Here is a 13,031-nt window from a genome sequence, read left to right on the forward strand (position 1 = left end):
GTCTAACTGCAGGTAGCAGCAGCAGCAGAGAGCAGAAACCAGCAGGCAAGTGTTCATAAACTTCTGGTGTACTTACAAACTTTACAATCCATCGTTTTATGAGTACATAACCTATATGTACTAGTGTAGAAGTTTGGTATAATTTCGGGCATTATTAGTGGGGTAATGTTAAGAGACACTTCGGATCCATTAGCCCCTGCGCTAAGCTATTTAGCTGATAACGCTACTCTACGCTAACTCTCCCAATGTTTGACCCAGGTGAAAAAAGCTTCTTGAGGGGTGTTTGGCTCGAGGTCATGGTGCAAAGGACCCTAGGGTGAAATTACTCCGAACCATCACTTTAAGAACAAGCTTTTCTCTTCCTGCATCCTCTTATTTAGTTTACTTTCAGCTAAGATCAGCCTTAAAAGTTTATGGAGTTCCCTGGAATTCTCCTCTCCCCTCACATCCCATGTTACAATGGATTGCACCATTACTGGGCAGATAATCTGTCTCCTTAATATATAGTACACTGATTCAGCACAGCGCCAAGGCTTTACCAATTGAATCCATATGGAACAGGGAGTTGAGGAGTTTGAATATAAACCTGGTTTGGGAGAGAATATGGTACAATCTATGTATGACTTCTTTTTTTATTTTTTTTTCCTACCACCACCCCCTCTTTGGAGGACAACTTTATTATTATTATAGAGCTATATTTTTTTATACACAGCATGTTACATCCAGATTTAGAATTACATTCAGTGCATTAACGTTTGCCACACCGTGACCATTCACCCTGTTTTGGTGAGACCCTGGATCCATATAAGGGCAGGGGGGGATTTAAAGCACCACGTACGACATCTAACACATAACACATAAAACACGACAAGGTGGCAAACAGAACAACAGAAGGAAGGGAGACGGGACAATACATCAGAATGTATTATTAGTAATTGGGTAGAATGATCTACGATTCATATTTGGTTGATCACGGTTTTCGTGTTTGAAGGGAGTTGGAAAAACATGTTATGCATAAGTGTGGATGGTATTGCTAGTGTGTGGATGTGTGTATGAGTGAAGTGATAACTGTAAGGGAGAAATAATGAAAAAGGAAAAAAGAAAAGAAGACAAGAAAAAAAAAGGGAAAAAAGGGAAATTAGAATAATTAAATTATATAAATAATGTACAGCTTGTAGTTATATTTTTGTTGAATTTATAAACGTTAGAAATGGAGACCAGGTATCTTCAAAGGCTGATTTCTTCTTTTCTCTGTGTGCACAGTGTTTTTCCATTGAGATGTATTCTGAGATTAAATTTGTCCAGTGATTGATGTGGCAAGAATTCTTTGATTTCCAGTTTTGGAGGACTACTTTTTTAGCGACAGCTAGAGAAATGAACAACGGATTCCTGAATTTTTGCAGGATGTGGATTTCGGAGATATCACCAAGGAGACAGAGTGTTGGAGATGATGGGATTCTGTAGCTCAGGGTGGTGGATGGTGTCTCGGTGACTGTGATCCAGAATGAATGAACTGGTTGACAGAGCCACATGGTGTGCAGATAATCGTCTGTGCTACCTAAGGTGCATTGTGAAGAGATATCTGTGTTTACTAGGACCATTTTGAACGTTTTCCTTTGGGTGATGTGAGTCCTATGAATGACTTTATACTGTATAAGCTGCAGGTTTGTGTTAACAGTCATGGAGAAGGTATTCTTACAGTTCTGTTCCCAGTAATCAGGGTTGGGAGAGAAGACCAGATCAGCTTCCCACTTGGTTGTTGGGAGTGTTATTGTTGTGTTTAGGTTGGAAATCATTGTATATAGCCGGGAGGTTAGTTTTTTGAAGTTATTCATTTTCATAAGTTCTTCTGTGAGCTGAGAGGGTTGTAACGTGTTATTGGTGATTCTGATTTTATCTTTTATTTTAAGTCTAAGTTGTTGATATTGAAGGAACTGTTCTCTCCCAACCCCATATTTCTCTGTGAGTGTGTTAAATGACATGAAGTGGTTGTTCTCAAATAGGTGGTGAAGGTGTGTGATTCTTTTTTGTACCCATATGGAGAAGTAAAAAGTTTGTTCTGTAACATGAACACTGGATTGTGCCAGAGTGGGATGAACTTGTTTAATTCTAGTGATGATTTTGTGATTTGGTTTGTTTTCCGCCAGGCTGTCAGAGTTGAATACATGGTGATGCGTTGGCAGAAGTTGGATTTCTTGATTGATTGTGAGAGGAAGGGGAGATCTGCAGTTGGGATGTTTGTGCATTGGTTTTGTTCCAGTTCCAGCCACGGGTAATTGTGCTTATGTATATTGATCCATTTAACCATGTACTGTAATTGATTTACCAGGAAGAAGTGATAGAAGTTTGTTGCCTCAAGCCCACCATGTGATTTTTTATTTTGTAGTGTTGAGAGTGACATTCTCGGTTTTTCCAATAAAATTGTGTTGTTAATGAATTGAGAGTTTTGAACCATTTGTCTGTAGGAGTGATGGGGATCATAGAAAAACGGTAGTTAATCTGGGGTAAGGTTTTCATCTTGACTGCAGGTATTCTTCCAATGAGTGTGAGGGGGTGTTTAGACCAGCGTTTATATTCGTCTTTGATTTTCCTGAGAAGGGGAGTATAGTTGAGGGTGAAAAGTTCTGATAGCTTGGGTGAAATCTGAATCCCTAGGTACTTGATGTTGCCTGTGTGGAGGGAAGTGTCCTGAGCTCCAAAATCCCATGCGTCTATGTATGACTTCTAAGAGTCTAGCTCACCAACTAATTCACTTCAAAACCATACATAGAGCTTAAATCACACCCTATAAGAGATTTCAGATGAAATTCCAAGCTATTAACAACTGTCCTACAGTACAGGCCAAATGTTTGGACACACCTTCTCATTCAATGCGTTTCCTTTATTTTCATGACGATTTACATTGTAGATTCTCACTGAAGACATCAAAACTATGAATGAACACATATTCTAGTTTCTTCAAAGTAGCCACCCTTTGCTCTGATTACTGCTTTGCACACTCTTGGCATTCTCTTCATGAGCTTCAAGAGGTAGTCACCTGAAATGGTTTTCCAACAGTGTTGAAGGAGTTCCCAGAGATGTTTAGCACTTGTTGGCCCTTTTGCCTTCACTCTGCGGTCCAGCTCACCCCAAACCATCTCGATTGGGTTCAGGTCCGGTGACTGTGGAGGCCAGGTCATCTGGCGCAGCACTCCATCACTCTCCTTCTTGGTCAAATAGCCCTTACACAGCCTGGAGGTGTGTTTGGGGTCATTGTCCTGTTGAAAAATAAATGATGGTCCAACTAAACGCAAACTGGATGGGATGGCATGTCGCTGCAGGATGCTGTGGTAGCCATGCTGGTTCAGTATGCCTTCAATCAACAGTGTCACCAGCAAAGCCCCCCCACACCATCACACCTCCTCCTCCATGCTTCAAGGTGGGAACCAGGCATGAAAGCCCCCACACCATCACACCTCCTCCTCCATGCTTCACGGTGGGAACCAGGCATGAAAGCCCCCCACACCATCACACCTCCTCCTCCATGCTTCACGGTGGGAACCAGGCATGAAAGCCCCCCCACACCATCACACCTCCTCCTCCATGCTTCACGGTGGGAACCAGGCATGAAAGCCCCCCCACACCATCACACCTCCTCCTCCATGCTTCACGGTGGGAACCAGGCATGAATGCCCCCCACACCATCACACCTCCTCCTCCATGCTTCAAGGTGGGAACCAGGCATGAATGCCCCCCCACACCATCACACCTCCTCCTCCATGCTTCAAGGTGGGAACCAGGCATGAAAGCCCCCCACACCATCACACCTCCTCCTCCATGCTTCAAGGTGGGAACCAGGCATGAATGCCCCCCCATGCTTCACCATCACACCTCCTCCTCCATGCTTCAAGGTGGGAACCAGGCATGAATGCCCCCACACCATCACACCTCCTCCTCCATGCTTCAAGGTGGGAACCAGGCATGAATGCCCCCCCAACCATCACATCCTCCTCCATGCTTCAAGGTGGGAACCAGGCATGAAAGCCCCCCCACACCATCACACCTCCTCCTCCGTGCTTCATGGTGGGAACCAGGCATGAATGCCCCCCCACACCATCACACCTCCTCCTCCGTGCTTCACGGTGGGAACCAGGCATGAAAGCCCCCCCACACCATCACACCTCCTCCTCCATGCTTCACGGTGGGAACCAGCCATGTAGAATCCATCCGTTCACCTTTTCTGCGTCCGCACAAAGACACGGGCGGTTGGAACCAAAGATCTCAAATTTGGACTCATCAGACCAAAGCACAGATTTCCACTGGTCTAATGTCCATTCCTTGTGTTTCTTGGCCCAAATAAATCTGTTCTGCTTGTTTCCTCTCCTTAGCAGTGGTTTCCTAGCAGCTACTTGACCATGAAGGCCTGATTCAGTCTCCTCTTAACAGTTGTTCTAGAGATGTGTCTGCTGCTAGAACTCTGTGTGGCATTCATCTGGTCTCTAATCTGAGCTGCTGTTAACTTGTGATTTCTGAGGCTGGTGACTCGGATGAACTTATCATCAGCAGCAGAGGTGACTCTTGGTCTTCCTTTCCTGGGGAGGTCCTCATGTGAGCCAGTTTCGTTGTAGCGCTTGATGGTTTTTGCGACTGCACTTGAGGACACATTCAAAGTTTTTGCAAATCATTACATTTCTTAATGTAATGATGGCCACTCGTTTATCTTTACTTAGCTGATTGGTTCTTGCCATAATATGAATTCTAACCGTTGTCCAATAGGGCTGTCGGCTGTGTATCAACCTGACTTCTGCACAACACAACTGATGGTCCCAACCCCATTAATAAGGGAAAACATTCCACTAATTAATCCTGACAAGGCACACCTGTGAAGTGAAAACCATTTCAGGTGACTACCTCATGAAGCTCATTGAGATATATATATATATATATATATATATATATATATATATATATATATATATATATATATATATATATATCTATATATCTATATATATATATCTATATATATCTATATATATATATATATCTATATATATATATATATGGATTTAACAAACAAAAATAGAAGTGCTGGTAGGTGGATTTTGTTCTTTGTGCAGAGCCATGCTAGCAGTTTTCCCCTGTTTGCAGTCTTCGTGCTAAGCTAAGTTGCATGTAAGCTACGCAGTTATAAGAGTGGTTTCATTAGAGGTATCAATCTAACTCTCGGCAAGAAGGCAAATAAGTATTTCCCCAAATGTTTTGTACTGCACCTTTAGCTATGCATTTAATCCTTACCTTTTCTCTATATACTTGAATTACAGGAAGTCTTGATGTGGGTCCTCTGAATAAAACGCGTGCATTCTTTCATTATCCCTACTGCCGGGAGTCTTTAGTTCTGGGGACGGGCAAAACCTACCTTATCATGGGCACGTCCAAAGATATTATCAGAGATGACCAACAAAAACCGTAAGTTTGTTCTTTGTGTGAATGTGTGTGGAGGTTGCATTTCAACATTTTACGTTTTTTTAGTAAATCAAAGCCTTTATTGTACTCTAGCTTAAGTGTTACTGTCACTATTGATAGTGATTGTGGGAAGAGGTCAAGAGGCTTTTAATGTTGTGTAAAAGTGTTACGAATGTGTATTTTTCACTGTGGTCTCCTCAGGAATCAGTATGTGCTTGGAGAGAGAACCTGGATCGAGTACTGGCCCACAGAAGCTGAGTGTCAAACTGAGGAACACAGAATCACCTGTTTGGGCATACAGGACATGGTTCAACTGTACGAGATCTTTGGGTGTCAGCAGTAGTGAAAGAAAGAAAAGAAAATGTTCATTTAAAAAAAATTCCCACTATGGAATATGATGGCTTTCATTGTTGCACTGTATTGATTAAAATGTAATGGTCTTAAAGGTGCAGTAGGTAAGACTTATCTTCTGAAACTGACCCTATGTTCCAGTAGAACTACATGAAGCAGGTCATTTAAAAAAATCCAGCTACAGCCTGGAGTGTGATTAGCAAAAATCCACCGCTCCCTGTTGAGATGCACCAATCAGGGCCAGAGGGCGTGTCTAACTGTGTGTCAATCACTGCTCATGCACACACATTCATTCTCCCTTGCGGGGGGAGAACCTTAGGAGAACATTTTGGGCTACAGCGGAAAGGGGGGGCTAAGAAGTTGTCGATGTTCAAATGTTTTGGCTAAGTCCTTGATCTTCACCATCCCACCTACAGCACCTTTGAAACTCATTGTCTTTGTTAAACATAGACAGTGATTACTGTTATTTTGGTTGTGATTCAGAATATATATGCTCATGTAGATCAATGTATGTCACCTGCTGATATTTTAAGCGATTGTCAAACCACTGACAAAAATAAAAGTGAAGTGGGCGCAGAGGTTCAGTCCTTGACACAGCGGGCCCAGGTTCGACTCCGACCTCAGGCCCTTTGCTGCATGTCATTTCCCCTCTCTCTCTCCTCTTTCATGTCTTCAGATGACCTGTGAAAATAAATCCAAAAAATACAATCTTTAAAAATAAAATAAAACTATGTGTAACTGAAATGTGTTTGTTTTATTAGCTGGTTTAGCAAAGAAATCACTTTTAAAAAAGTGTCATGATGCAGCAGGTGCAAGTAGCCCTAGGACACAATGTAAATTAATTAATTCATCAATGTACCCTGTCAAAAAGTAGCGTTGAGATTAAATTCATATATTGATAATGATTAACGAACAGACTTATTCCTGCGGATACACACATAACTGAAAGTAACCGTAGACCCACACTTACATGGAATGCCATTTTATTCAATAATAAATAAATTAATAAATAAATACATACAAAAAATAAATATGCCCATTAAATACATCTTAAAACACAGTAAATAAATGATGCAATACGAGCAGGTTTCCTTGGATTAGGGTGGCACCTACTGTAAATCATGGTTGCAGTTGTCCCGGTGGTCCTGCTCCGCGCCCTGCTGCTATGTCCTGCTATGCCCTGCTATGTCCTGCTATGTCCTGCTATGTCCTGCTATGTCCTGCTATATGCCCTGCTATGTCCTGCTATGCCCTGCTATGTCCTGCTATATGCCCTGCTATGTCCTGCTATGCCATGCTATGTCCTGCTATGTCCTGCTATGTCCTGCTATATGCCCTGCTATGTCCTGCTATGCCATGCTATGCCATGAGCTACTACAACTACCATTTCTGGTCATTGTTCCATTATCTTTATCATCACACCACCAACTGTCACCGTCAGACACCGCCTACCAAAAGATTCATAGTATGTCTAAAAAAGTGATAAAAAGTCAGTGTAGTCTGTCCAAAAAAGTCACAAAAAGTCGTAGTATAGTATGTCAAAATACGTCATTAAAAAGTCATAGTACAGCATATCGAAAGAAATCATAGTATAGTATTCACATGTATAGTATGGGGGGGTGGGCTACTGTTAAGTGTACTGTAAGTCCATCTTGAGTTCAGCTTGCATCATGTTTTGTGCCGCTGTGTTTTAATGTGCCTGGTGATGTCATTTTTCATTCATTCCTACTTCCATAAGCATCCATGCATTCAGTCCTAAATATAATACATATAATATATATACAATCCGTTATAAATATGCATTCAGTCCTAAATATAATACATATAATATATATACAATCCTCCTAAATATAATACATATAATATATATACAATCCGTTATAAATATGCATTCAGTCCTAAATATAATACATATAATATATATACAATCCGTTATAAATATGCATTCAGTCCTAAATATAATACATATAATATATATACAATCCGTTATAAATATGCATTCAGTCCTAAAAATAAACATTCATTTATTTATTCATAAATATCCTTACAATCCAATTGAGGGTTACAGGTTGCCAGGTTGAGGGTTACAGCTTGCCAGGTTGAGGATTACAGGTTTCCAGGTTGAGAGTTACAGGTTGCCAGGTTGCCAGGTTGAGGGTTATAGGTTGCCAGGTTGAGAATTATAAGTTGCCAGGTTGAGGGTTACAGGTTGCCAGGTTGAGGGTTATAGGTTGCCAGGTTGAGGGATATAGGTTGCCAGGTTGAGGGTTATAAGTTGCCAGGTTGAGAGTTATAGGTTGCCAGGTTGAGGGTTACAGGTTGCCAGGTTGAGGGTTACAGGTTGCCAGGTTGAGGGTTATAGGTTGTCAGATTGAGAGTTATAGGTTGCCAGGTTGAGAGTTACAGGTTGCCAGGTTGAGGGTTATAGGTTGCCAGGTTGAGGGTAACAGGTTGCCAGGTTGCCAGGTTGCGGGTTATAGGTTATAGGTTGAGGGTTATGGGTTGCCAGGTTGAGGTGACTAACAGGTTGAACATTGTATATGGTGGATTGTGTGAATAGGATGTGTTTCATACAAGCAACTGGTCTGGCTGGCAACTGGTCACCATTAGACAAACATATTGGTCTGATTATTTATGAAGGAGTTTGGGCCACGCTGCACATTACGGGAGTTTCTGGGAGAAATAACCTGGAGGGGTCCAGGGAGAGGGCTAAAGACAGCTATACAGGTATGAGATAACCTGTATGATTGGGGGAAGAAATGTAAAATACGTGAATGAATGAATAAAATGAGATAATACTGTGGAGTTACTTAAATACTCCAGAGTTTTGCCCAGAGTTTGGTTGGTGACTGATAACTGTGGTGCAGTAAACTAAAAAAGTCCTGGAAATACTCAAGTAAAGTACAAATACCCTTAAATTTGTACTTCAGTACAGTACTTGAGTAAATGTACTTAGTTACTTTCCACCTCTGGTTTTTGGGAAATCTTTTAAATCAAATCTAATCTCATCCAAACCTGATTCCTCCACCAACCAAACTCAATTTTCTGCTGATTTAAAAAATAATAATCTTTCCCCAGCTGTCAGATTAATGTAGTGGAGTAAAAGTCCAATATTTTCATCTGAGTACAAATACCTCAAATTTAACTAAATGTACTTAGTTAAATTCCACTTATTTCAAACAATGAAGCCATTCACTTAAAGAAGAAACAAGTTGTTTATTTACATTATTTTTATTTATTTAGTCATACTATTGTTTGTAAATACAGTCATATTAATGTTTCTGTGGATCATTATTTTTGAGTTTATGTCTGAAATGCTGAATATTTGTTTGGAATATATTTTTCAATAAAGTTTTGAAAGAAAAAACAAAAAAAACTGAACAAAAGATGGCGTCCTGTCCTGAGCGTGTGTGTGTGTGTTTTGGCGCCTGTGTCCCTCCTGTTGTTGCCTTGTTGTGGTTGGGAGTGTAGTTTAGGTGTTATGTTGTGTTGTGGTTGTGTTTTGGTTAGAGTTGTGTTTTCCCGCGGAGCTGTTTGACCCCCCAGTCTGAAAACCCCGCAGGTCTCTTCAGCTTCCCACCGACCAATCAGAGGCCGCGCTGTCTGGGCAGGAAGTGACGTACACAGCCGTGCGCCAATCCGCGCTTCTGATACGGAAAGAAAACACGGAAGTACCTCCCCTCCGCCTCTGAGTCCCAAAACCGTCCGGAGCGCGCGTGAAGAAGACCCGTGCGAACCCGTCCGTGCTCCAGCAGCAGGTAAGAGTCAGACCCTGACGGCTCGGCACGGCTCGGCCCGGGTTAACACGCTGGCTGGCTGGACAGGTACAGGTACATAAGAAGCGCTTATTGTGTGTAACGGCTCGCAGCGGCCGGAGGGGCGGTGCAGACACAAACACTGCTGCGCGCGGAGGCGGACAGAGCCCCGAACCGGTGAATGTTCTTCCCGGTTCGGCTCTGTTCTGGCACGCATGTACCCGGGTTAAAGTCTAACTGGGACCCTGTTGTGTTTGTGTAACCGCCCGGGTGGAAAGTTCCCTCCACGCCGGGACATGAAGCTCTTTCTGCGGGGAGAGAAAACAAAAAAGCCCGGAGCTCAGCGCCCCCTGCGGCCGCACAGAGACACTACACACTGGCTCAGTTTATAACTTTATTTAAAACAATACCAATAACAGACGCGCCTCAACAGAAAGACTACATACAATATATGCTCTGCACTCAATACTCTGCCTCTTTTCTCTTATGTTAAACAGCTATTCAAAGCCTTTATATTTGTTTATGTATTTATTCTTATTTAGTGTTAACATATATGTGTCTTTGTTTATGTTTGCACCAACCACTTAGTGTTACTTGGCAATACACCTGATTCTGATATTTTAATAATACCAATAATATAACATTACTTAACAACTAAATTCATATTAAGTAGCCTTCAAATTTAAGGGGAATTTGTACAGTTCTTTCTTTAAATAGGCAGAAAATTGCACAGAGTTTGGTTGGTGATGTAATCTGGAGGTTTTGATAAGATTAAATTTGATGTGAAAGATTTCCCAAAACCCAGAGGTGGAAAGTAACTAAGTACTTTTACTCAAGTACTGTACTAAAGTAGGAATGCAAGGGTACTTGTACTCCACTGCGTCTCAGAGGGACATCTTGCAGCCTGCTGCTCTAGGTTGATCTATCACCAACCAAACTCTGTGCAGTTTTCAGAGGAATTTAGAAACTCAACAAAAGTTACTTTACAGATTTCTACATACTAACATATCTGAGTACCTGGTGGTGGTGATGATGATGATGGGTGGAGGGTTTAAAGTTTTGTTTCTCTGGTTTCCGTAGCAACATGGACACAGATTTGTTTATGGAGTGTGAGGAGGAGGAGCTGGAGCCATGGCAACAGGTGGACGACAGAGTGGAGGAAGACGAGATGGACTTTATGGACAGCTACGGAGAGACAGGTGACACGCACACAAACGAAGAGACACACACAGACACACACACACACATATATATATATATATATATATACACACTCACACACAGAGAGACACACAGTCACACACACACATATATACACACACACACAGAGATACAATCTCACACACACACACACAGACACACAGACAGACACACTCGTTAATATTAGGTTAATACATGTTAAAAGAGTAACAGCCAATCGTTGATCACTACACCTGATCACCAGAGTCCCCCCATGATGTCACTGATTATAAAGTAGTTTTATTAATGATCATTTATTGTTTGAACCACGTTACAGTCAAGGAAACGGTGACAAAGCACAAAAAAACCCCATAAAATTTTAAAAAAGCTACACAAAGCAGACACAGAAGGCCAAAAAGTATACATGTTGTATCCGACCAATCACACGCTGTCTTTTTGTTTCTCCAGCGGACGATTCTCCATCTCCTCTTTCAGACTCTGAGACTCCGCCCCCCAGGACTCCTCCACCAATCACAGCTCCACCAATCACAGCTCCACCAATCACAGCTCCAACAGGTGTGTGTGTGTGTCTGTGTGTGTTGTTTGTGTGTTGTGTGTGTTGTGTTTGTTTGATGTGTGTGTGTCTGTGTGTGTTGCATGTGTCTGTGTGTGTTGTGTGTGTTGTGTTTGTTTGGTGTGTGTGTGTCTGTGTGTGTTGTGTTTGTTTGGTCTGTGTGTGTTGCGTGTGTCTGTGTGTGTTGCGTGTGTCTGTGTGTGTGTTAGTGTTGTGTGTGTGTGTGTGTGTGTGCGTGTGTGTTGCGTGTGTGTGTGTGTGTGTGTGTGTGTTGCATGTGTGTGTGTTAGTGTTGTGTGTGTGTGTGTTGCATGTCTCTGTGTGTTGCGTGTGTTGCGTGTGTGTGTGTGTGTGTGTGTGTTGCATGTCTCTGTGTGTGTGTTAGTGTTGTGTGTGTGTGTGTGTGTGTGTGTGTGTGTGTGTTGCATGTCTCTGTGTGTGTGTTAGTGTTGTGTGTGTTGCGTGTGTGTGTGTGTTGCATGTCTCTGTGTGTGTGTTAGTGTTGTGTGTGTATGTGTGTGTGTGTGTGTGTGTGTGTGTGTGTGTGTGTGTGTGTGTGTGCATGTCTCTGTGTGTGTGTTGCATGTCTCTGTGTGTGTGTTAGTGTTGTGTGTGTGTGTGTGTGTGTGTGTGTGTGTTGCATGTCTCTGTGTGTGTGTTAGTGTGTGTGTGTGTGTGTTGCATGTCTCTGTGTGTGTGTGTGTGTTGCATGTCTCTGTGTGTGTGTGTTAGTGTTGTGTGTGTGTGTTGCATGTCTCTGTGTGTGTGTGTGTTGCATGTCTCTGTGTGTGTGTTAGTGTTGTGTGTGTGTGTGTGTTATGTCTCTGTGTGTGTGTGTGTGTGTGTGTGTGTTGCATGTCTCTGTGTGTGTGTTAGTGTTGTGTGTGTGTGTGTGTTGCGTGTCTCTGTGTGTGTGTGTGTGTGTGTGTGTGTTGCATGTCTCTGTGTGTGTGTTGCATGTCTCTGTGTGTGTGTTAGTGTTGTGTGTGTGTGTGTGTGTGTGTGTGTTGCATGTCTCTGTGTGTGTGTGTGTTGCATGTCTCTGTGTGTTTGTGTGTGTGTGTGTGTGTGTGTGTGTTTTCATGTGCACAGCTCTGCTACTACTAAAATAATGGAGATGTTCTTGGTTTCCCAGCTTCCCCTCTGGTTCATGTTGTGAGGCCTCCTCTTCCTCCTCCGCTTCCTCTTCCTCCTCCGCTTCCTCTTCCTCCTCTATCTTCCTCTTCCTCCACGCCGGCTGTAGCTCCGCCCCTGATGTCTCAGGCCACGCCCCTCATCCTGACGCAGACCAGCGGCGGGACGTTCCTGCTCCCAGCAGCCCCCGGGACCCACCACGGCTCGCCCATCCTCTTCTCCACACAGGTACGCTGTGTTCATTCAGACTCACGGAAGCCTCTGATTGGTCGGTTATGTGCTCCCATTCAGACTCACAGAAGCCTCTGATTGGTCGGTTATGTGCTCCCATTCAGACTCACAGAAGCCTCTGATTGGTCGGTTATGTGCTCCCATTCAGACTCACAGAAGCCTCCGATTGGTCAGTTATGTGCTCCCATTCAGACTCACAGAAGCCTCTGATTGGTCAGTTATGTGCTCCCATTGTGCCTCTGATTGGTCAGTTATGTCCTCTCATTCAGACTCACAGAAGCCTCTAATTGGTCAGTTATGTCCTCTCATTCAGACTCACAGAAGCCTCTGATTGGTCAGTTATGTCCTCTCATTCAGACTCA

General features: G+C 42.9%; 1 protein-coding gene and 1 pseudogene across 3 annotated transcripts in view; both read left to right on the forward strand.

Moving 5' to 3' along the window:
- The window catches only part of LOC114557931 (complement C3-like), a 143,284-nt pseudogene extending 136,758 nt beyond the window's left edge, over positions 1-6,526 (forward strand).
- Positions 6,527-9,260: 2,734 nt separating this feature from the next.
- pogzb (pogo transposable element derived with ZNF domain b) overlaps positions 9,261-13,031 on the forward strand; it is a 47,287-nt gene continuing 43,516 nt past the window's right edge. For 2 of the 3 annotated variants that reach the window (XM_028581656.1, XM_028581658.1), the window contains exons 1-4: positions 9,261-9,554; positions 10,632-10,750; positions 11,199-11,306; positions 12,440-12,666. In XM_028581656.1, coding sequence (XP_028437457.1) covers positions 10,636-10,750; positions 11,199-11,306; positions 12,440-12,666 — 450 coding nt within the window. In that variant the 5' untranslated portion in view covers positions 9,261-9,554; positions 10,632-10,635. Of the gene's footprint in view, positions 9,621-10,631; positions 10,751-11,198; positions 11,307-12,439; positions 12,667-13,031 lie in introns of all 3 variants that reach the window. The other variant, XM_028581657.1, reaches the window with a different exon arrangement.

The sequence above is a fragment of the Perca flavescens genome, chromosome 6 (assembly GCF_004354835.1).
Source record: "Perca flavescens isolate YP-PL-M2 chromosome 6, PFLA_1.0, whole genome shotgun sequence".
Lineage (NCBI taxonomy): Eukaryota > Metazoa > Chordata > Actinopteri > Perciformes > Percidae > Perca > Perca flavescens.